Source organism: Stomoxys calcitrans, chromosome 2 (assembly GCF_963082655.1).
Source record: "Stomoxys calcitrans chromosome 2, idStoCalc2.1, whole genome shotgun sequence".
NCBI lineage: Eukaryota > Metazoa > Arthropoda > Insecta > Diptera > Muscidae > Stomoxys > Stomoxys calcitrans.
The window spans coordinates 56,381,126-56,404,957 of record NC_081553.1 but is presented as its reverse complement, the minus strand read 5'-3'; the positions used below and the strand labels follow the sequence as shown (position 1 = coordinate 56,404,957).

The 23,832-nt window shown below is 39.5% G+C and overlaps 7 protein-coding genes across 7 annotated transcripts in view; 5 read left to right on the top strand and 2 right to left on the bottom strand.

Moving 5' to 3' along the window:
* Window positions 1-6,763, top strand: part of LOC106096243 (endoribonuclease Dcr-1) — a 29,163-nt gene extending 22,400 nt beyond the window's left edge. Inside the window, exons 6-10 of the mRNA XM_013263890.2 lie at window positions 1,661-3,012; window positions 5,231-5,357; window positions 5,431-6,068; window positions 6,136-6,377; window positions 6,442-6,763. Of these exons, the coding sequence (XP_013119344.2) occupies window positions 1,661-3,012; window positions 5,231-5,357; window positions 5,431-6,068; window positions 6,136-6,377; window positions 6,442-6,607 (2,525 nt within the window). The 3' untranslated portion in view covers window positions 6,608-6,763. The remainder of the gene's footprint in view (window positions 1-1,660; window positions 3,013-5,230; window positions 5,358-5,430; window positions 6,069-6,135; window positions 6,378-6,441) is intronic.
* Window positions 6,749-13,014, bottom strand: LOC106096244 (signal recognition particle 14 kDa protein). Its single transcript, XM_013263892.2, has 4 exons — window positions 12,906-13,014; window positions 12,777-12,849; window positions 7,067-7,167; window positions 6,749-7,003 (listed from the first exon to the last, which is right to left on the bottom strand). The coding sequence occupies exons 1-4, from the start codon at window positions 12,927-12,929 to the stop codon at window positions 6,872-6,874; spliced, it is 330 nt and encodes a 109-aa protein (XP_013119346.1). The 5' UTR covers window positions 12,930-13,014; the 3' UTR covers window positions 6,749-6,871.
* Window positions 13,015-13,595: 581 nt separating this feature from the next.
* LOC106096245 (26S proteasome regulatory subunit 4) lies at window positions 13,596-15,202 on the top strand. Its single transcript, XM_013263893.2, has 3 exons — window positions 13,596-13,703; window positions 13,771-14,742; window positions 14,810-15,202. The coding sequence occupies exons 1-3, from the start codon at window positions 13,701-13,703 to the stop codon at window positions 15,152-15,154; spliced, it is 1,320 nt and encodes a 439-aa protein (XP_013119347.1). The 5' UTR covers window positions 13,596-13,700; the 3' UTR covers window positions 15,155-15,202.
* On the bottom strand, window positions 15,079-16,015 carry LOC131994902 (uncharacterized). The gene is made up of 2 exons (XM_059362022.1): window positions 15,781-16,015; window positions 15,079-15,627 (listed from the first exon to the last, which is right to left on the bottom strand). The coding sequence occupies exons 1-2, from the start codon at window positions 15,868-15,870 to the stop codon at window positions 15,253-15,255; spliced, it is 465 nt and encodes a 154-aa protein (XP_059218005.1). The 5' UTR covers window positions 15,871-16,015; the 3' UTR covers window positions 15,079-15,252.
* On the top strand, window positions 15,734-19,312 carry LOC106096247 (probable DNA-directed RNA polymerase III subunit RPC6). The gene is made up of 4 exons (XM_013263895.2): window positions 15,734-15,859; window positions 18,110-18,506; window positions 18,561-18,812; window positions 19,017-19,312. The coding sequence occupies exons 2-4, from the start codon at window positions 18,114-18,116 to the stop codon at window positions 19,251-19,253; spliced, it is 882 nt and encodes a 293-aa protein (XP_013119349.1). The 5' UTR covers window positions 15,734-15,859; window positions 18,110-18,113; the 3' UTR covers window positions 19,254-19,312.
* LOC106096248 (uncharacterized) lies at window positions 16,189-17,305 on the top strand. The gene is made up of 2 exons (XM_013263896.2): window positions 16,189-16,883; window positions 16,951-17,305. The coding sequence occupies exons 1-2, from the start codon at window positions 16,476-16,478 to the stop codon at window positions 17,215-17,217; spliced, it is 675 nt and encodes a 224-aa protein (XP_013119350.2). The 5' UTR covers window positions 16,189-16,475; the 3' UTR covers window positions 17,218-17,305.
* Window positions 19,313-22,104: 2,792 nt separating the features above from the next.
* LOC106096246 (zinc finger protein-like 1 homolog) lies at window positions 22,105-23,597 on the top strand. Its single transcript, XM_013263894.2, has 5 exons — window positions 22,105-22,384; window positions 22,478-22,589; window positions 22,659-22,852; window positions 22,926-23,157; window positions 23,240-23,597. Exons 1-5 carry the CDS (start codon window positions 22,283-22,285, stop codon window positions 23,539-23,541), a joined length of 942 nt encoding a protein of 313 aa, XP_013119348.1. The 5' UTR covers window positions 22,105-22,282; the 3' UTR covers window positions 23,542-23,597.
* The last annotated feature ends 235 nt before the right edge of the window (window positions 23,598-23,832 follow it).

The following is a 23,832-nucleotide window of genomic DNA, read 5'->3' as shown; positions in this document are numbered from 1 at the left end:
TGATTTGCACTTGGATTCGGGTAAGGTTGTATAAATCCATATATCTCAATATGTATTAGTAAGGCTACGGTACCATATGTTAGGACCGAGCTCAGGCTACTGTCGGGTTTTCGGATAACTGGATGAACGGACACATTATACAAAAAAATACAGTACGACGTTTTCGTGAATGACAAATGGATGCCTCCAATGCCCTAAGATTAATAAATCAGATGAATCTAAAACCTGACGCATGCACTGGAATATGATTCTGACAACGGATTTGAATTTGTGCTATGACTGACACCCATGGTGTTCTGTCAATTGATGACCTAAAAGTGGCATTAATTTGAAATCCAATCCAACGGCTGACTAAAGCTCTTACAAGGCTTAAAGAACGCTCTTTGGCTCGTAAATATAATTCAGATTATTGCCGGACCTGGCTCTCAATACTTGTATTTATAAGGTCTGGTGTCAACGCGCGCTAGGACGTTACTGCATGCAAACTGGACTTCACAAACACCAATACAATAGCAGGGAATAGGTTGTTGTTATTGGATCAGTGTGTTATACAATGAAGCGGCAGCACTTGTCGATGAAGAACTCCATCGGGTCAATCCTGTACGTACAACCGGCTGCCATGGGATTGCAGGGAATAGGTCTTTGGAGGGAGTTAAAAAGTATTGAGATCACCACTAGATTCGCCACGAGCCTTCGGGTCCAGTGTCTAACCAGTAAAAACGCGTTAATTTCGGCCGGGTCCAATCTTTTATACCCTCCACCATGGACTGACAAGTTCTTTAAATCACTTTTTTTTAATAAATAAGGTGCTATATCAAGGTATGGACCGAAATGGACCATAGTTGTAATGGCTGTTAGAAAGTACACAAACTTTTATATTTTCTGCCAAATCGGATGGAGCCCTTTAGAGGCTCATAAAGTAAAATCGAGGGACCGGTTTATAAAGGAGCTATATCAGGTGAAGAACCGATTAAAACCATATTTGGCATGGCTGTTGAAAGTCATAGAAACACCTTACGCGCAAAATTTCGACAAATCGAATATTAATTATGCCCTCTAGGGGCTTAATATATAAAATCGGGAGATCGGTTTATATGGCAGCTATAAAACGTTATTGATCGATTTGCACCATACCTGGCACAGTTGTTGGAAATCATAGCAAAATGCTACTTGCCAAATCGGACAGCAATTGCACCATCTGGCAAAACTGTATTTTACGGGGTAGTTCGCAATAAAATCTAATTTTTTCATACCCCCTAATTTTGATCCCAGGAACCCGAATATGAAGTCCGTTTTTGGGGCTCGGGCCCGTGGACCGCCCTAGGGTCCATAAACCTCCCTTGTGGGAAGTAGTTCAACCTAGGCAATATGGATATCAATTGAAAGGTCCATAACCTATTGAAATTTTAAAAATAAACCACAGGCTCGAAGATCGTCTAATTCAATACAATTTTATAGTTGAAGATGATGAGAAAAGTTTTAGTCTGTTTACATTACTTTATTCAAGTTTAGCTCAGTTATTAGGGTCCTTATCTTTTGTCAAGTCCGAAAGGGGTGGCACTGTTATCAGCGGAAAACTCTGTTCCTGGATGTCATATCGATGGCAATTCGCTCCTTTAGCTTCATGAAACTTTAATTTTCTCTTAATTTTGTTCTATAGGTGGAAAATCTGTAAGAGCAACCTCACCAACATTCGTTGACATTCAATTAGATGCGGAAGATAATGGCGAAAATGCATCGCCACAGTTTAAATATTACGATTCCGATGAATCGTATGCCGAGTCCAGTTTTGCTAGCGATGCTGAAATGATGGATGATGATTTTGGTGTGGACGAAGACATATGGATGGATGTTGATGATATTGTATTGACCTCTAAAAATGAAGCCGAAACCATAGAAACAGAAAAAGATATAGAAAAACTGAACAAACAATTGTCCATAATACAAGATACCAAAGCGAATGAACGCAACTATCAGGAAACCAAAAACTTGCAGGTGGGTTATAATTTTCCCGAGGTAAAAGCACAAATCGCCGAAAAGCTAAGGGATTCCATCAAAGACTTTAGAAAATCAACTAAACAATTTATAGAGGATATACAGAGTTCGGGTATGCTGGTGGAGTACAATCAGTCAATTAAATTGCCTGAGAAAAAAATGGCAAATGGCCCCTCAAAGGAGTCGCCCCAAATGCCTGAACTAAGTTTGGAAAGATATAAAAGACTTATACTCCATATCCATGAGAATGAATTAAAAATTAAAGAAATTCTAAAGGAAGGCACAGCAAAACATCTTTTGGATGTGGAAACTCTACAAGCTTTAAATAAAATCTATACCCAAGAACATCCCAATGAAGTGTTCATTGTGGAAGGTTGTGGAGATGTATTCGATAGTTTCAATGACATCATCAATATGCAGGTTGGAGAAAATGGTGAAAAATGCATTGCATTAGACTTTGATAGCCAAGGAAAGGAATATCACGTGGAATTGTGCAAATACGAAGCAAAGATCTCGAAGCAATATCCTGCCCATAACTTTAGTTTTGATTATCAACCAGACCTGTTGACGCATCCCGGTCCCAGTCCCAGTATAATTTTAACTGCCCTCACAATGTCCAATGCCAACGATGGCATTAATTTAGAAAGACTTGAATGTATTGGGGATTCCTTCCTAAAATATGCCATTACCACTTACCTCTATATAACCTATGACAATGTGCACGAGGGCAAACTTAGTCATCTACGTTCGAAACAAGTGGCGAATTTAAATCTTTACCGTTTGGGAAGGCGAAAACAATTGGGGGAATATATGATTGCAACAAAATTTGAACCCAATGATAACTGGCTGCCACCCTGCTATTATGTGCCCAAAGAGTTGGAAAAGGCTTTGATTGAAGCCAAAATACCACCACACTATTGGAGTTTGGTGAATTTGGTGAATATAAAAAAACTAACAAATGCCGAGATATGTGAGTTGGTGCGGCAAAAGGCCGAAGAGTGGGGTTGTAATATTGCGGTAAGTTCAGTTTATCTTCTTCTTATATATAAAATTCCATTTGTGTTTGTTTGTCGGTTTGTTTGTTTGTTCCGTATAGACTCAAAAAGGGCTGAACCGATTACCTTGAAATTTTCACAGATTGTGTAGGTTGGTCTGGAAGGAAACATAGGCTATATAATTTTTTGATATCCGGAGGGGGGGCGGACCCTCCCCCTTACACCAAAAGTACTACCCATGGGATTCAAATGAAAGCTATTGAAGAGTAGAGTACGAATTTCACAATAAAAGTTGGGTCCAAGAATCTTGGACCCAGCCCCAAACCCCCTAAAATAGGTTTATTTGACGATCATGACAATATGGGACTCAAATGTAAGGTATTCAGGAGTAGATTACGAATATGGTCAGAAAGTAGGAATAGGCTTTATAATTTATTGATAACGGAAGGTGTCGGACCCTCCACCGTTACCCCAAAAACACCACCCAAAATCAAAAGTGGACCGATAAGGACATTTGATACCCATCAAATAAAAAGTATGCGGGAGTAGATGACGAATCTGGCACAAATTCATGTCGAAGTATAAGGGGCCACCCTATCCCCACAAAAACGTCCAAAATGGGCACATTAGACAATAACGGATATATGGGACTCGATTTGTTTGTTCCGTACAGACTGAAAAACGGCAGAACCGATTTTCTCGAAATTTTCGCATATTGTGTAGGTTGGTCTGGAAGTAAACATAGACTATATAATTTGTCGGTATCGGAAGGGGGACGGACCCTCCCCCTTATGTCAAAAACACAACCGAAAATCAAAAGTGGAAGGAAATATATTGGCTATATAATTTTTAGATATCGGATGGAGACGGAACCACCCCTTACCTCAAAAACGCCATCAATATCCATAAGTGGTGCACGATAAGGCTATCAAATGAAAGGTACTGGAGACCAGAAAGAAGCAGATATATTCGAAGTTCATGTCAATATGGGACTCAAATGAAAAGTATTGCGCAGTAGATTACAAATATGGCATAAAACATTAGGTCCAAGTAATGGGAGGTTGCCCACCCCCAAATGGGCACATTAGCCGACCATGGCTATATGGGGCTCAAATGAAAGGTATTAGGGAGTAGATTACGAGTATGACATTAAAATTTGCGTTCAAGTCTAGGTGGCGCTTTTCCTCCTAAAGATACATCAAAAGGGGTTTTTGACCCATTATGACAATATGGCACTCAAATGAAAGGTATTTGAGAGTAGAAAACGAATTTGATATCCAATTTTGGAGCCAAGTGTTTTGGGGTACGACCTTAAGCACCCCCTAAGCTGAACTTCATTTCCGTAGGGAATAAAGAACGAATTTGATATATTTTTTCAATGCAAACTGCCGGTGGCCGCCCCAGCCCCAAAACACCAACCCCCCCCCCACCCATGTGAAAAGTTTGCCCCTGTTCCTTTGTGGAATGTTCAGATCCATTCCACCAAGGAACAGGGTGGTGGAATGGATCTTTCTTGTGGGGACGGAGTCTCCAGTTTCCGAGCAACCGGTTGCCCTTGGTCGATGCATTAAGGTCTCGCATGGCGGTAACATACATTTTTATAGATAAAATTCCCATTTTTCCTGATTTCTTGGTGTTGATCTTGCCAAAGATGGCATATGCATTATAGAGATCGCTAGAATTTCATCCGCTAATGTTAAATCCTCCATAATGCTCACTAAAACACTCTCTACGACCAGTCTAATGCATGACTTAAGTCTGCCTAGACTGGAAGACGGTTCGCTAGCTCAGTTAGCTCTTTATTCAACGTCCCGGAGTAGGTTAACTCCTATCTTGGCGATTATTGTGAGATAGCAGCTGGTGTTTCGTTTTCGAACGCTCTGACTGTAGACAGTGTAGGAAGTAAACTTTCAGGTTGATTTGATGCGGACGGTAAGAGAAATCGTTGTTAATTTTTGGTTGGAGGCTGACTACAAACCTTAGCACGTCAATAGGCCTAACAGGAGAGTTTTGGAGACGGTACAAATCAACCTATCGTAGATTTGGTTGTGAGAAATGACTCCATCAAATAACTATTGACACTCCAACTAACAGCCGATACAAACACTACTACTTCCTCGGTGTTACCTATGTGTCTCATCCTTTTGGTCTTATACTCTGCAGTCAAACCACCCATTGCTGTTGCTTTACATATAAAGTCATAACTTTACCTCGGTTTACACAACTTTTCCTCTTTATAGGATACCGATGACTCAGCTGATATAAATGGTTCAAAATTAGATTATGAATGGGATGATCCGAAAAATCTACCACATGAATTTTCCTGCTTCATTCCCTACAATTTGGTGTCTCAGCATAGCATCCCAGGTAAGTGGCTGTTCATACTTTCTAAATTTTGCTCCCCAAAACCATGCTGACAAGGAAAATGTGTTTATTGCAGATAAATCTGTTGCCGATTGTGTGGAAGCCTTGATAGGAGCCTATCTCATTGAGTGTGGATTGCGAGGAGCACTTTTGTTTATGGCATGGCTGGGTATACGAGTTATACCATTTGAACGAGTGCCTTATGATCCCAAAATGCCTCGAGTTCCAGGTAGCACTTTGCCCGATGCCGATAATATGATAACAGTGTACGGTGCATGGACTCCTCCCAAATCACCGTTACTACACTACACTCCCAATGCAAGAGATGCACTTGATGCTCTGCTGCAAGGCTATGAAGAATTTGAGAATATTTTGGGTTACACATTTCGAGATCGTTCGTATTTGCTACAAGCAATGACGCATGCCTCATATACACCAAATCGATTGACCGATTGTTATCAGCGTTTGGAATTCCTGGGCGATGCGGTGTTGGACTATCTAATTACCAGGCATTTGTATGAGGATCCCAGGCAACATTCACCAGGAGCTCTGACAGATTTACGTTCAGCTTTAGTTAATAACACCATATTCGCTTCGTTGGCTGTAAGACATGGCTTCCATAAATATTTCCGACACTTATCTCCCGGCCTAAATGAGGTTATAGATCGATTTGTGCGTATACAAACCGAAAATGGTCATAGTATAAGCGAAGAGGTATGTAGGTGATGGTGAGTTTTCATGGTTTATATGATATTTTCTAAGCATTATTTGGTTGTTTTAGTATTATTTACTATCGGAAGAAGAATGTGACGATGCCGAAGATGTGGAGGTACCCAAAGCCTTGGGTGACGTTTTCGAATCTGTAGCTGGCGCTATATTTTTGGACTCCAATATGTCCTTAGATGCTGTGTGGCATGTATATTACAATATGATGCGACCAGAAATAGAACAGTTCAGCAATTCAGTGCCAAAATCACCCATCAGAGAATTGCTGGAACTTGAACCTGAAACTGCCAAATTTGGGTAAGCTAATGGTGCATGGTGTATTCGTATTTAGATTTCTCTAATTAAATTATTTCGATTTTAGCAAACCTGAAAAACTTGCTGATGGCCGCCGTGTTCGTGTCACAGTCGAAGTGTTTTGCAAGGGTACATATCGTGGCATAGGTAGAAACTATCGCATTGCCAAATGTACTGCTGCCAAATGTGCTCTACGTCAATTAAAGAAAAAGGGGCTAATTGAAAAACGTTAGATGTCCCTTTCTTCTATCTAAATTTTAAATTGTGCATACATTTATTTTCTTGTGAGTGTATTATGTAGTTAGATTGTGTACACATAAACTTTGTCATTTGTCTAGATCTTTTTAAATTGGTTTTGTCAATAAAACTGCAGATTTTTCATATTTATAATCAAATGCCGTTTATCATGTGCCGTAGAAAACAAAAATGAATTACCATAAATGCGCTAAATTTAAAATTTAATGCCAACTATTAGGGAGTTCAATGGCTAAAGGTATTTAGCCCTTGGCTGCTTTTGCTTTACTCTTGACTTTCTTTACTCGCTTTAAGCCATCCATATTACTCTTCATAAATTGGGCATACATAGCCATCATTTTTGGTACATCTTCATGTTTAACAACTGTGGATATCTGTAATTGCACAAAAGTTGTACAACGAGTTCATAATTGTAAAACGAATTCAAGTTGAAGTACCTTTTTTGACTTTGATTGAGCTCTCATGAGGCACATGTATTCTTCTGGTTCTGGTAAGGCGGGCTTTCCTTCGCGTGGTTTTGGTCTGTCATGGCCATTATCTATAAAAAGAATAGTTAAATCAAAATTTAATTTTTGCTAGAAATAGTAACATGTCTTGGTTTACGTTTATTAAGATTCATAACAAGCTCGACAATTTGAAAGTTTCTATATGCATACATATGTAATGTATTAGAAAACAAATAAAAAGGCGTTAAGTTCGACCGGGCCGAACTTTGCATACCCACCACATCGGTTATATATGAAAACCCCATTTCGTCACAATCCGGTGAAAATTGGATAACTTAAGCACCCAAATTCGGCACGGACATTGAGTGGTCTAATATATATTTCACTATTCAATTCTGTAGAACAAAATATTGGTCTATTTAGCAGATATATCCAATTATAAACCGATTTGAACCATATTAAGGTCGGATGTTGCGAGGTCTTAACCTACTCACTGTTTCAAATTTCAGCGAAATCGGTTAAAAAATAACGCTTTTATTGGCTTCAGAACCCTTATCGGCAGATCGGTCTATATGGCAGCTATATCTAAATATAGCCCGATCTGAACCATATTTAGGTCGGGTGTCAGGAGGCTAAAAATAACGCACTGTTTCAAATTTTATGCGAAATCGGTTAAAAAATAAAGCTTTTATGGGCTTTAGACCCTTTATCGGCAGATCGGTCTACATGACAGCTATATCTAAATATAGTCCCATCTGTACCATATTTGGATCAGCGAAATCGGTTAAAAAATAAAGCTTTTATGGGCTTCAGACCCTTTATCGGCAGATCGGTCTATGTGACAGCTATATCTATATATAGTCCCATCTGTACCATATTTCGGTCCGATGTTGGGATGCTTAAAACTGCGCACTATTCGTAATTTCAGCGAAATCGGACAAAAAATAAAGCTTTTATGGCCTTCAGACCCTTTATCGGAAGATCGGCCTATATGGCAGCTTTATCTAAATATAGTCCGATCCGAACGATATATGGATCAGATTTCGGGAGGCTTAAAATAACCCACTGTTTTAAATTTCAGCGAAATCGGCTAAAAAAAAGCTTCTATGGCCTTCAGACCCTTTATCGGAAGATTGGTCTATATGGCAGCTATATCTAAATATAGTCCGATCTGAATCATATTAAGGCCAGATTGCGGGAGGCTTAAAATAACGCACTTTTGCACATTTCAGCGAAATCGGGTAATAAATAAAGCTTTTATGGGCTTCAGACCCTTTATAGGCAGATCGGTCTATATGACCATATATCTAAATATAGTCCCATATTTGGATCCAATGTTGGGAAGCTTAAAACTGCGCACTATTCAGCGAAATCGGATATAAAATAAAGCTTTTATGGCCTTCAGACCCTTTATGGGAAGATCGGTCCATATGGCAGCTATATCTAAAAATAGTCCGATCTGAACCATATTTAGGTCAAATTTCGGGAGGTTTAAAAAACCCACTGTTGCAAATTTCATCGAAATCGGATGGAAAATAAAGTTTTTATGGGCATTAGAACTTTTATCGGAAAATCGGTCTATATAGCAGCTATATCCAAATATGGTCCGATTTGGCCCGTTCAAGAACTTAACCAGTGTGCATCAACAAGACGTATCTGTGCCAAATTTTAGCTCAATATCTCAATTTTTTGACTCTAAAGTGATTACAACAGACGGACAGACACACGGACATCTTTAAATCGTCTTAGAATTTTACGACGATCCGAAATAGATATACTTTGTAGGGTCGGAAATTGATATTTCGATGTGTTGCAAGCGGAATGACTAAATGAATATACCCCCTATCCTACGGTGGTGGGTATAATAAGGATATGAATATGTAAAATTTTTTTCTTCAAAGGGAAATTCGGGTCTAACCCACAAACTGCTTTTCAACTTTACCTTTGCGATCTCTAACCAAAGTTCTCAATTTGTCTTTGGCCACTATCGCAGATTTTAGCGATGGTTATCTCATTTTGCCATGGAAAAACTTCTCCCCAAAAAGGCTATAAAAAGGAGGTGTCTTATCATTGAGCCTAAACTTGAATCGGACAGCACTCATTGATATGTGAGGAGTTTGTCCCTATTCTTTAATGCAATGTTCATGGGCAAATTTGCATTGATACCGTTAACCAAAATGAAAAATTATTCTAGAAAGGGAGAATCGTGTGAACAGATCTTTCTTATCTTATTAAGTTATTGTTGTAGCAGTTTGTTCTGTTCTGTCTTTCGTCTGCTCGATTCTGTTGAGTGTCAAGACCCAGCAACTCTGGGACCAAGATGGGCTGCCTCCACAGGGATCTTGGTCTGAGTCAAGTGGGTCTGGTTGGGCAGTTAAACAGGTGACGTGTATCGTGAGGTCCCTGGCTACAATCGGGACATACATCTTGCACGTCGGCATCAATCATTACTCTGTAGGAGGTGAGGCGGCTGCATCTACTTGAACGTAATTAAGCCAGAGCTACTCTGGTTTGCCGGGGGAGGTCAATTTCTTCAGCTGCAATGGGAGGCGGTCGTTCTCCATTCAGCCGTTAGCGATTTACCGCATCTGCTACTGTGTCTGCATAAATGTTGTCTAGACCTGCTTGATATGCGGCTCGATCTAGAGGTTCTCTCTTGTAGCGTTGAACCTCACGCTATAGATTACGTAGATCTAACTTAAGGCTTCTGGGTGGTGGATATCTATCCACAAGATAATGAATTGGATGGTCTCTGCGATAAAAGCTCAAAAGGTATTGCCCAGACAGCATGTAGTTATGTCTTTGCACTGGTAGGATCTTTGTCTCCCGATGGAGGTGGTCTGCATGACAACTGCGGAGACAGCCCGTCATAGTTCGGAGGGCGGCATTCTGGCAGATCTGAATATTATTCCACTGCGTGTCAAAAAGTCGACGAGACCACACTGGCGCTGCATAACTTACCACAGACCGGCCAATAGCTTTGTACGTGGTCAACAAGTGACTTGAGGACCTTGTTTCTACTTTTGACTTTATCGCAAATTCCTGTGGCATGTGGGGAGAATGTGTAAGAGCTGTCAAATGTGACGCCAAGTATTTTGGGACATTTGATGGTCGGAATCATTTCTCCATCGACCATCACAGTCATCACCTCACGCGTATTTGCAGTGAACAATGTGGCTAAAGATTTGTGGCAGATATCATCAGGTTTCTTGCAGCGAAATATGAGGCAAGTTCGTTGAGATAGGCCAACCTACGCTGATGTCAACAATGGGTGGGGCCGTCTGGAGGGGGTGGAATGGAGGATAGGTAGAAGTTAATCAGTGCCGGAGGCACTTCGCCAAAAGTGACTGAGGCACAATCATCCCGTCTACCGGGGTTCGAGAGTGCCTTCACAGTAGACCACAGCTTGCCTAAACCGTTGCCTAAGTTACATTGCTCCAAGTGTTTCAGCCACAAATTCCGCTTTGTTCGTTGACTACCCTGTTAATTTTCAGATTCTGGGGTTAGTGGGGTCTATACGAATCCCATCACGCTCGTCTGCGAATACCATTGCCTGCGCCAGGAAATTGGGCCGCACTAGGGGTAATCGATCGGCTAGTATAAAGCGAGCGGCTGCGTTAATGATGTTTCGGAATTTCCTCTCGGTGACTACCACATTCGAGAGAGGTGGCAGTTCACTGAAGCGGCGATTGGTATATCCTCTGAAGCTAGACCAATCGGCCTTCTTCTGATTGATAAACGTCCAGCGCTCAGAGGTTATGAAGTCGGGTGGTCTCTTATAGTGCTTAGCAGCAGCAAAGGTTTCGTAAATTGCATAGCACGACTGCTTTCACTTCATCACAGAGATCCCAACCTGATCAAGCCGTGGACGGCTTGACGGTGGATGATACTAATGGATCATGACTTTCGATGCAAAACAGGAAGTTTCCCAAGTTCCGGTTTTATCTCCGTTATTGTTTAACACTGCTTATTCTCTATTACACTCCCACAGATGGCATAGAGATTGGTATCATATTCGGGGAACTGTAGATCATCGTTTCGGGTTTCCCTCAGAGAAGGGTTCTATACACCAGAGCAACCCGGTATATACTATGCATATCTGCCCACCGCTAATTTAAATAGTCGGGTTCAATGTAAGAAGAGAAATATTCCAGATTAAGCACTGTATCAGACTGGTTTAAATAGCATGCTAAAGGATATGGTAGCGAAAGCAGCTAACAGCAAATGAATAATTCGTGTTCATAGATACCAACCTCCGGCAATAGTTCATGATGAAGGTTACCTTCCTCCTAGTTCCAGAATAGTTCTAGGTCAGCTACGTAGTTCCCGCGGCGATCGTTCCTTTCGACAGCAACTTAACGAGGATCGCCACATCCACATGAAAATGTGGCTACAACGACCACAACTCAGCTACGTTCCGCCAAAGTCAGCAGTCTCAATTTCTATATGTGTACCTCGCTTTTAATCGGGGATCACACAACACGCGGGACCTATTCAACAGCCCAGTCAATCCTACTCGACATACTGCCAGATCATTCTGGAATCACCATCTAACGTTGTTAGCATACGATGCTGTTAAATTCCCTCGGCAAACTATCCCAACTACGTTTCGGCAGATGAAGCCGAACCAAATTCCTATTGGGCTAGTATTGAGGATAACGTGCTAGATTTGCGTTCCACCTATAATCGCGAACACACGACGACCCAGCCGGTTGTACGTACCGAATTGACCCGCTGGGTTCATCGCCAAGAGCTGCCGCCTCAGTGTACAACACACTGCTACAACAACAATAACCACACATCAAGTATCACCTACCAATCTTATTTGACTTTGAACTCACACCACTCAAGATCTGGATATTAAACAGAATCCAGTAAACAAACTAAGTTTGAAGCCACAGCACTCAGAACCACAATCCACCTAAAACTTATTTTCCCTTAATTGAGCATGACATACGATTGACAACTATGCCCTGAGCTTAAACTGTAGTCACGGAGTGTTTGGGGTCGAAATCGATTACTTTTATCTGCTAAAACGGATATCATCAAGCCCCTTACTCTTTGATCTTAGGCTTCTCCCCCATATAGTGGCTTTGGTTGGAACACAAATTGCATACAGAGTGTAATCTTGGGTGATGCTGCATTATCAGTCGGATGTCGTGACTCATTTGTCAAACAAAGGCTGTGGAAGCAGAAATTGTAGCTGTGCACTTTTCTTTGCAATAAAGTGCCTGTTGGTTGCCATATACTGGCTATGGTTGGAACACAAATTGCAAAGAGGGTGGAATCTTAGGAAACACTGCAATATAAATCAGGTGCTGTGACTTGTAAAAAAAAGGATTTAGAAGCCGTAATTGTAGTCATGCATTATGCTTTGCAATGCAATGGCGACCTGTTGGTCTAGCGAACCGTCTGAATACAAACATTTCCGGTCTTCTTGATGGACATTGCCAGCCAATGGATGAAGAGATTGTAATTCACCCCAAGAGACCAGCAAATGATTTTGTTGTTGTCTCCGCCGACCTTCATCCTAAGTAATACATAATACGTTTGGCAAGGATAAAATCCTTCCAAATTAAGGTTTGTTCACTTCTGACGCCATATTTAGATCGTAACTATGCTTATTAGATGCATACGACAGCAAAAGCAATTAATAACCCTATGTTTTCCATCTTTTATAGATCAAACCAAAAAAACTTACATCTTTTGAATGTGACGGTAAATGAAGATGTTGACTTCGCCGAAGAGGCCAGCTTCTCCAAACGAATTATGAACTAAAATAGAAATTTTCATTAAAAAAAATATTATTTATTAAAATATTGTAAAATACCAATGAATTATCTAGCAAAACCATTTTAATACGTTGGCAGGTTGAGGTTGTTTCTTCTTCTTTTTATTAACAGAAGTGAACAAAGGTGGCAAGATGTTTTATTGCCACCTTTTCATGAAGAGGAAAATATATTAGCATATGAAACGCAGTATAGTTTTCAAATCTTTAAGGGGAAAGAAGCCTTAATTTATTTTAGCGAAGTTGCTATCACACGTTATGTGGGTTACATATGTGCTGTCACTTTCTGTGTTCAAAAGATTTTCATCCATATTTTATATATATTTTTTCGTACACACCACACAATGGTTCAACTTTCAGAGCTGCTAACTTTGAAAATACAAAAAAAAAATAAATATCGTGTGATAAAAGCCTAAATGGTAAATTAAAGAACAAAAATATTTTTCACAAAATGCAAAACTAAAACAAATTTAATATTTAGCTGGAGTGTTTGACCGCTGTTACTTTAATTTATATAATTTTCCTCCATCGGATTACATTAACTTCATCTGATTAAGAGGTTTAAATCTCAGCAATAAATCTTGAAATGTAAACGAACCATAATGCAAATTAACATATGGCAACGGCACTTTGAGTTATCGTTACACATTTTATTTAATCGTTCTCTCTGGGCTATTAATCGATATAAAAAATAAATAATCGGTTATTGCAATCGATTAAGAGAGTGACTAGTGAAAAACAGCGCAAGCAAGCCGAAGATTCTGCAAGTTAAACATTGCAGCTAAACTAAATTGATAGAATACATTCTTTTTTTTTGTCAGAATATAAATTTGCACAATGGTATGTTTTAAAATTTATCATAATTTAATAGCAACTTTTATTTGTACATGTATCTATTAACTATTAGGGTCAAAACCAATCAGCCCAAGGGGGCTCGGGCGACAAAAAAGATGACAAAGACAAAAAGAAGAAGTATGAACCACCAATTCCAACACGCGTCGGAAAGAAAAAGAAGCGTTCCAAGGGTCCAGATGCGGCGATGAAATTGCCACAAGTAACTCCCCATACAAGATGTCGTTTGAAATTACTCAAATTGGAGCGTATCAAGGATTATCTGATGATGGAGGATGAGTTCATTCGCAATCAAGAAAGACTGAAGCCTCAAGACGAAAAGAATGAGGAAGAACGCTCCAAGGTTGATGATTTGAGAGGTACTCCCATGTCTGTGGGCAACTTGGAAGAGATAATCGATGATAATCATGCTATTGTGTCAACCAGTGTTGGCTCAGAACACTATGTAAGCATATTGTCCTTTGTTGATAAAGATCAATTGGAGCCTGGTTGCTCTGTTCTATTAAATCACAAAGTGCATGCTGTTGTGGGAGTTCTAAGCGATGACACAGATCCCATGGTCACTGTGATGAAGTTGGAAAAGGCACCACAAGAAACATATGCTGATATAGGAGGTTTAGATACGCAAATTCAGGAGATAAAGGAATCCGTCGAATTGCCATTAACACATCCTGAATACTACGAGGAAATGGGTATCAAGCCACCAAAGGGTGTTATTCTCTATGGTCCCCCCGGTACAGGCAAAACTCTATTGGCCAAGGCTGTAGCCAATCAGACATCGGCAACTTTCCTGCGTGTTGTTGGGTCGGAATTGATTCAGAAATACCTTGGCGATGGTCCAAAATTGGTACGAGAACTTTTCCGTGTTGCTGAAGAACATGCTCCTTCCATTGTGTTCATTGATGAAATCGATGCTGTGGGCACAAAACGTTACGACTCAAATTCAGGAGGTGAGCGCGAAATTCAGAGAACTATGTTGGAGCTGTTGAACCAATTGGATGGTTTTGACTCTAGGGGTGATGTTAAGGTATATAGATAATAAAATTCAGAATGTACTCGATGATACTAAATTTTAATTTTGTAATATTTTCAAGGTTATTATGGCAACAAACAGAATTGAGACCTTGGATCCAGCTCTTATTCGTCCTGGACGTATTGATCGTAAAATTGAATTTCCCCTGCCCGATGAGAAAACAAAACGTCGCATTTTCAATATACACACTTCTCGCATGACATTGGCCGAGGATGTGAATCTTAGTGAATTAATTATGGCAAAAGATGATCTGTCCGGCGCTGATATTAAGGCTATTTGTACAGAAGCTGGTTTGATGGCTTTGCGTGAACGTCGTATGAAAGTCACCAATGAAGATTTCAAAAAATCGAAAGAAAGCGTGCTCTATCGTAAAAAAGAAGGCACACCCGAAGGACTTTATTTATAAATGTCTTGTCATCCCTTACATGCAAATATATAACTAATTAACTTTAAATTATAATTTTTATTAAAATGGAAAATTTAAAAATCCCATTAAAAACAAAACTAATTTGTACTCTCTTGCGCGTTTAATAAAGCAAAAGTTATTGGTATTTTGAGCGCAAATTGATCCATCATTTTGTTAACATATTCATGTTGTCTTTGTGATACAATTTTAAGATCTTCCTCTTTGCGATGTAGATATTGAAAATGATTTTGGGATTTCGATTCTTCGACTTGAAGCTTTTCAAATTGGTCTTTTTCGGATTTCAGTCCATTGATGTTGTGTCCTTCAGATAACTTATCCAAGTTTAGAGTTTTGAAAAAATTACGAATTTTTTCAACTTCAAAGCCAGTTTTGAGTCCATCCATATAGCCTAAATCGAAACCTTTTTGGAAAACGCTATCTCGACCACCAGCAACTCCATCTGCATAGCCGATCTGAAATTAAAAAGTAGCTGTTGTGTATTTTGGATTTTCCCCAAAGCTTGCCGTTTTCGGCATCCGAATATAATACATTGGCAACTTTATGTATGGATACCCGAATATAGTTTTAATCACTGTTGTGGGGGTAGTGTAATTTTAAACTTTTACCTTGGTGGCTTTATCTTCAATTTTTTTAAAACTATTTTCGCCGACATTTAACTTTTCTCCAGATTCCACTTCATCATCGGTAAGTGGCATTTTATTACAATTGTTTATCAATGGGGTAATAGTAATTGCTTTATCAAAAGTTGACGGCGGCGTGTTTGTTACTTTTTTTGTTGAACATATGATTTCAAGGTTTACCAAAACAGTACTGCCACATGGTTCGTTTGAATTAAGTTTCGGAAGGAAAGTCCTAGTTGTTGGTTTTTACCAAAGCCAAACTACATAGATATCAATTGCTATATGTCAAACACTTCATTTAACTCAGGATAATGGTAACAAAAATTATTTTTTTCATTCGATTAATTGATAAATTATTTTTGTTGGGAATATCCAGAATACCTAAGACATTTAGAAGCGTTTATAGGCAAACATCTGGCATCTCCTTTGTTGACATCTCATTAGTAAACAAACAATTATTTTAGAAATATTCGATTGGCGATATATTTTTATTTATATTGTATATAACTATAACTTGGCATAACTGAAGTTACTAAAATTAACTTTCAATAACTCATGCTGCGTGCTAAACTTTGCTTGATTGAAGGTTCAATTTCCAGAGATTTCAGTAAACGACTGTAAACAAAGTTTTTTTTTGAAAACTGCAGCTTTCCATTGTTTCCAACACTATTTTTAATGAAATGAGTGAAAATGATTATGATGACTGCCTGCGGCCAAGAAAACGCAGCTTGGTTTGGCACTTTTTCGAAAAGCTAAGTCGCACTCGTGTGCGCTGCCGCATGTGTTGCCATGAACAAAATTATCAGGGAACCACTGGAAACATTTTAGCCCACTTGAAATCTAAACATGAACTGGACGCCACCATTAAGGGACAACAATCTCCGAAAAATCAGGAACGTTTAAGATTGTTATTAAATAATGTGGCCTCACTTACCATTCCAATAACTGAAATAAAAATTGAACGTCGCTATTCAAATAAAAATTCTCTCGGTGAATCTCAAGCATATAAAATAACCCCATATGAAGAAGATACAAGCGATGTACCTGTAAAACCAACTGCAACAAATACAGTTCTACCGGTGGAAGAGGTACAAATGTTAATAGGCTTTCTTGTTTTAAATGCATTCCTTAAGATATTATTTCTCGTTTGTGTAGCCCTTCGAGGAATATATGTGTGAGGATGAGCTCTTGCATGATCCGAATAATGATGATACCTGGGATCCTCCAAACATTTCCGTAACCTCAAAGAACAAACGAAAAACTAAATTAGATGATGAACTTGTGGCTGCAGAGGCTGAATATTACCGCCAAAAGGCCGGTTATTTTAAGTTACAAAAATTTTTAACAGCTTTACAGGCGAAAAAGATAAAAATCGAAATAGAACAGTTGAATCATAATAACAATAACAATAGCTCCGTTTAGAAATATAATTGAGGAACTACTTCAATTAACTAGCATAGAACTAACTATTTGTAAATTTAATTATAATAAAGTTTCATATTTAAGTAGATGACGCCGCCAAGATAAAAAAAAATTTTCTCTCAAAAACCCATGTCCAAACTGAAACTTTAGTAGACGACATGGGAGTGAGGGCAGAGACGGAGGACATGTTGAGGCTTTCGATGAAAACCCAGGTTGACCCGATCCTTAGAGACTGGATAAACCATATGCTAAGGAACAGGTGGATAAATTGTGTGTTCCATGGCATTAATATAAGGGAGAAAGTGTCACAGGGCACGCCACAGGGTGGCATTCAGGAGCGTACTGTGAAGGCTCACAGATGTTGGGCATTATGTAGACGGGCCGTAGGCTCGTAATGGGGCCTGACTCCGAGGATAGTCCACTGGCTATACAGGAGCGTGATTAGACCAATACCTACTTACGCCTCAGTAGTTTGGTGGACTACTATGGAAAAAAAGTGCAACATAAGGACCATACAACAGGTTCAGAGAACATGTTGTCTTGGCATAGGCGGAGCGATGGGCCGCTGAAAATTTTTTCTGATGGTCTCGCCAGGATTCGAACCCAGGTGTTCAGCGCCATAGGCGGACATGCTAACCTCTGCACTACGGTGGTCTCCCGGTCGGTTCCGATAAAACGGTCGGTAAGACGTATGAGTGGATCTAGATCGTGAGAAGACGAGGTTTTTTTAGAGGTTACTTTATAGTTTTTAGAGCGCACAACAAGCCGATTACTAGCTTAGGTGTATGTCCATAGTGGCATGGAGAGGATTAATATCTGCACCCTCTTTTCAACCTAACCTAACCTAGTTTTTAAATATCATTGTTGGTATATGTTTATCATCTCGTTGTAGTATTATGTCTGGTGATGATGTATCTCATCAAATTTTGGCTGTCATCCAAGCTGTTCCAGCTGGCGCCACCAACGAGGATTTGGAAAAACAATTGCCCGACATTACAGCTGCCATCCGTGTTGAAGGTTTAAATAAACTTCTTAAACAAGGATCCATAGAAGTGTTGAAGAAGGGTGACAAACTTGTCTACAGGTCGAAGGATCCCAAGAAGAGCGTTCTACCAAAGGATGCTGACAATGAAGAGAAGATCGTATATGGCATTATTGAAGAAGGTGGCAGTAAAGGCATATGGATTCGAGACATACGCATACAATCCAACTTAAATATGACGCAACTCAATAAGATATTGAAAAATTTGGAAACCAAGAAACTTATAAAAGCTGTGAAATCAGTCAACGTAAGTTGTTATTTTATAAAAAAAAAAATTTCACTACAAATTGTATGCTCCTAGGCAAGTAAAAAGAAAGTTTATATGCTTTACAACCTTGAACCGGATCGTTCGGTGACCGGTGGAGCTTGGTATCAGGACCAAGATTTTGAAGCTGAGTTTGTTGATGTTTTAAATCAACAGTGTCTACGTTTCTTACAAATGAAACGTGATAATGCCGAAAAGAAACGTGAAGGTCCTTTGACATTTAAACAGATGTCATGCTGCACGGTTAAAGAAGTTCACAAATTTATATCTGATTTGGGCATTAGTAAGGTAATTGGTTTTTCGAGACTAAAAAAGGCTATCAATGTTGCCAAAACAACATACTTTGTGATGATAATGGAACTAGGTTCATTTTTAAAGCATTAAAGACATATTCATATTCCCTTACGTTTTGTTCCATCCATCCCACTGTGTGGGGTTTTTAAGTACTCCATAGAATGCAGGCTTATCAACTTTTCTTTTTGTATTTTTTAGGTTAATTTGGATGAGGACGATTTAGAAACTATTCTCAAAACAGTGGTCTATGATGGTAATGCTGAAAGAATTTTAATGTCTGATGGTAGTCGAGTATATAGAGCCATAAATTCTCCATTGGCTCCTCCCGGTTTAGTGCAAATGCCATGTGGTATATGCCCAGTTATTAAGAATTGTTCAACGTTTGGCGATGTTACTCCTACTAAATGCCAATACATGAGGGAATGGCTTGATTAAAGAGTTGGTTAGATTCACATAAAAAATATACGAAATATTCGTAACAAATGAAATGAAAATTAGACAATTGCAAGACTAAAGGTTCTCGTAAACGTAAGTAACATAAATGTAGAAGAACGTGTCAGCTTTCTGGCGTTGTTGTTGTTGTTGTAGTCACATTCACTATAAGTATGCAGATTGATACATTCTAAGATTATTCCGACACGGCCACTGTTTTTAGATCCAGCTTCGAAAATCTGGTAGCTTTAATTGGAGCAGTCCGATTGGCTAAATTCTACGGACATATAAATGGGTGATTGGTGTCGTTGGGGGTGGTATAATTCTGAAATTGAGCAATATATATTCAGTTTGCTTCACCATCCAGACATTAATTGGGCCAGAGTAGCTTTGGTTTTTCTAGGTAGGTCTTTTCCGTCAACAGCTTTTGGTGGTTGGCTTCCACCAAGGACAATATTCGTCTTTACGATGAAGTCGCATTGGTTAAAGTTGTATGATGGATATCCTGCACGAAAATTTTCTTTACGAACAGCGTCTTCATGCTAAAGTTATTGCTTCTCCGAGGGGAAGTAAGAGCTTTTGGTCATTCGTAAAAAGAGTAAAGGGCAACCCATCGACAATCCCAACTCTTGTTAAGGACGATCCGGTATTCACTGACCCGGTTGATAAGGCTTATCTACTGGCTGAAATGTTTACAGGAAATTCTTCCTTGCCGTTTAGCAATCAACCACTCGCCGTGATTGATAGTGTACCTAGTTCGATGCCTCAGATATTCTTTCGAACACGTGGAGTCAAAAGGGTCCTTGCAGATCTTAACGTTAATAAATCTCCGAGCCCGGACGGTATATCAACACTTGTCCTTTGTAAGTGTTCTTCGACGCTTGCTCGTCTACTACGCAACCTTTTCAACATTGCTTACCGTGCGGGAGTTTTCCTGGCGCGTTCGAAGGTTGCGAACGTTCAGTCCATCCCCAAAAAGGGTGGGGTGGACAACCCTGCCAATTACCGGCCAATTGCGATATGCTCTGTGCTCTCTCCAAGGTTATGGAGAGCATGGTTTACCATCATCTTGTCAGATACTAAGAGTCCAATGGGCTTCTTATCGACAGACAGTATAGGTTTCGCAGAAATCGCTCTACGGGCGACCTAATGACATTTTTGTCGAAACGACGGAGTCGCTCTATCCACCAGTTTGGTGAGAGTAAGGTCATGCCTCTGGATATCTCCAAGGCATTTGATAGGGTCTGGAACGGTGCACTTTTATCAAAGCTTGTCGTTTTTGGAGTTGGTAATAACTTCGTTCGATTTATATCGAGCTTTCTCAGAGATCGCACTATACGAGTTGTTGTAGATGGGTTCTCATCAGATGAGTATACATTGTCCGCAGGTGTGCCACAAAGCTCTGTCCTTTCCACTTCTCTTTTCTTATTTTCATTGACGATCTATTGGATCAGACTTCGAATCCAGTCTATTCATTTGCCGATGACAGTAGTCTGTGCCATTCATATTCATTCGACCATAGGCCTAGTCCTTCAGAAATTGTGGACAGGAGGCGCATTATGGATGAGACGTTCTCTCAGGGTTTGTTGGCCATTTTCGAATGGGGTAGAATGAACTAGACTAGACTTTAAAGCACAGAAGGCGCAGTGCTGTTTCTTGTCTCGCAAGCGATTCACTCACCTACAACAATCGTCGATATCTATCAACTGTATAGACATTGAACAGTAAGATGCTCTTGATGTTCTGGGCATGAAGATCCAATGTGATGTCAAGTGTTTGGGCGTTCTTAAGCGGTGCACGAAATATTTCATCTCTTCTGAACTTCTCAATATCTTTACTACCTACATCAGGCCGAGGATGGGATATAACTCTCATATATGGGCAGCAGCTCCAAAATCATCTATGACCGGGTTCAACGGAGAGCGATGGTGTTGATTGGGGACAGTATGGTATCCAACTCTATTGATTCTCTTGAACATCGTCGGAATGTGGGTAGCGTTGTATTGCTCTATCGTTATTTTCATGGCGTGTGTTCCAGGGATATTCATCTTCTTATCACTGACGTTAGGATGTTCACCAGAAATACAAGACTTGCCAGGAACTCACACCCGTTTGTAATTGATTGGCCAGTCGACCGAACCATGCATTACCGAGAAAATTTATTTTTCGCTCGTACCGTTCGTATGTGGTATCGACTTTCGGCTAATGTCTTTCGCACCGACATTGACGTTCAGAAATTTAAGACGAATATCAATATACAGTACTCCCTGTGGTGTTGATTGTTATCAAAAGAAGCTAAGCTGCGAGCTACGTAGGTTGTGGATAGTGGAATGCTCCATAGCTGCAACGGCAGTTGCGAAAATGAGCGGTATCGAGCGGAGATTCTAGGAGCCGAGCGGCACTAAATACTATAAATATGATGCTCGATGTGACAAGGCAAGTTATTGGTGCCTTTAAATAGCCAATGGCCATCATGTGTCCGCGGCGATTGGTCCCTTGGACCAGAACGATCTTGCTCACAAGTCCCACAAAAGCAAGGCGCAAATATTAAACTATTTTCAATTTTGACGCCTAAACACCACCTCACGTTTAATTCTTTGCATTTGTTGGAATTTTTGCAGAGTTGCATTTTTCAACGCAACGTCCAAAACCCAAGCTCAAATTGAATACTTATTTTTATTAATTATAACATAATTAAGTTTTTTCAAAAGAAAAAAGTTGTAAATTTCTCTAGTTAAACATTGTTCCTACTGGGCTTATGAAGAATCTCTCTTGTGCGTTTACATGCGTTACGTATTCAACTAATTATCTTATTGACTCATTGTTTTTATCTTGACGTGGCCTGTCATTTACAAATGACAAACTTCTTTAAGAAAGACAATTTTTCTTCCTTTATTAATTAAAAATTAAAACGAAAACAACATTTACAGCAAAAATATATTCAATAACAACTCACTCGCTAGTAATACTATCAATGTGTTAATAAGTATTGAACAACTAAGGTATAGAGAAACGAAAAAAGTGTATTTAAAATGGGTTTGTGCAAGTGTCCAAAAAGACAAGTTACGAATCAGTTTTGTTTTGAACATCGAGTAAATGTTTGCGAACATTGTATGGTTCAGAGTCATCCAAAGGTAAGGGGCCAACTATACCACCACACCCACCCAAGTTAACATTCCATTTGAAAGTGAGCTCATAATTATGCGAAATTGTAATAATTTTTGCAGTGCATAGTCCAGTCATATCTGCAGTGGCTCAGAGATAGTGATTATGTGTCCAATTGTACTCTATGCTCCACGGGTTTGGAGGAAGGTGAATGCGTGCGATTGGTGTGTTATCGTAAGTATCGTCAGGAATCTCATATGGTTAAAGCTCAGACTGTTAATCTTTTCTATGCTTTTTTTCCAGATGTATTTCATTGGGACTGTTTAAATGCCCGTCAGGGTGCATTACCGGCAAACACAGCGCCTCGGGGACATCAATGCCCTGTATGTGATACTGAGATTTTTCCGACTTCAAATCTAGTTTCTCCCATTGCAGAAGCCCTTAAGCAGAAATTATCTCAAGCAAATTGGGGTCGCAATGGCCTAGGTTTGGCTTTGGTAGGTGGCGTTTGTTTTTTTTTTATATTTAAAGAAAAAGTATTGATTTAATTTTCATTTATTTTTTTCACAGTTAAGCGATGAATCTGCATCAAATCCTAAAATCCTTTCCAATGTCTCATCCTCCATACCACCCGGCATGACAAAAGTCCATCACAGTAATCAAAATAGCAGTAACAGTTCGGTAGAACGTTCCAAAGCTAATAATGGTGGAGTTTTTGCCAACACCACAATGAAAAATGATAGTCCACATTCCGTTTTGCTTATGGATGCATTTAACCCGCCTTCAGGCAATGATATACATGGTAAGTTTTTTTGAATATCGGATTATAGCACCACCCAGATGAACTTAAGAAAATACCAAATTATTTTACATCAAATAAACAGCCAGCAGTCGTCGCCCTTTGCTGCCTAGGCAATCGCCCATAGGAGGCTCGGATCGGGATGAAAATAAATATGCCAGACGCACGCCAGCGGAAATCTTCTCCCGTTGGTCCAGAAGATTCTATGCACCCTCGTCTCGACCTCCTTGGAGACGCACATGGTTCTTAGTACTAAGTGGTGTCTTAGCTTTTGTGGTACTCATCTATTTAATGGCAGTCTTTGGTCGTGGAGGTTCACAAGACTCAATGGATAGTGGTTGGGAAAATCCCAATCCACAACCACAGAAAATTCTTCATTATGAGTAAATGCCATTTTGTCATTTACATTGAGAAAAAATTATACAATATCCTTATTTTTTAAATATCGGCTTCTATTCTTTCCACTTATTTTCCCAGAGGGAGATGGTTTGAGTGATATTTTGTGAATTGTGTGTAAAAGTTATCAAATGCAAATCGTGATGCTAGAATGGAAATTCTTAGAGACCTTACCCTTGATTTGTTTCTTAAAAAATTAGGTTTTCAATTCATATATATTCGTCGTTAAACAAATGTTTTGTTTGCAAATTCGTTTTAAATTTTTTTAATTCGTATACCAAC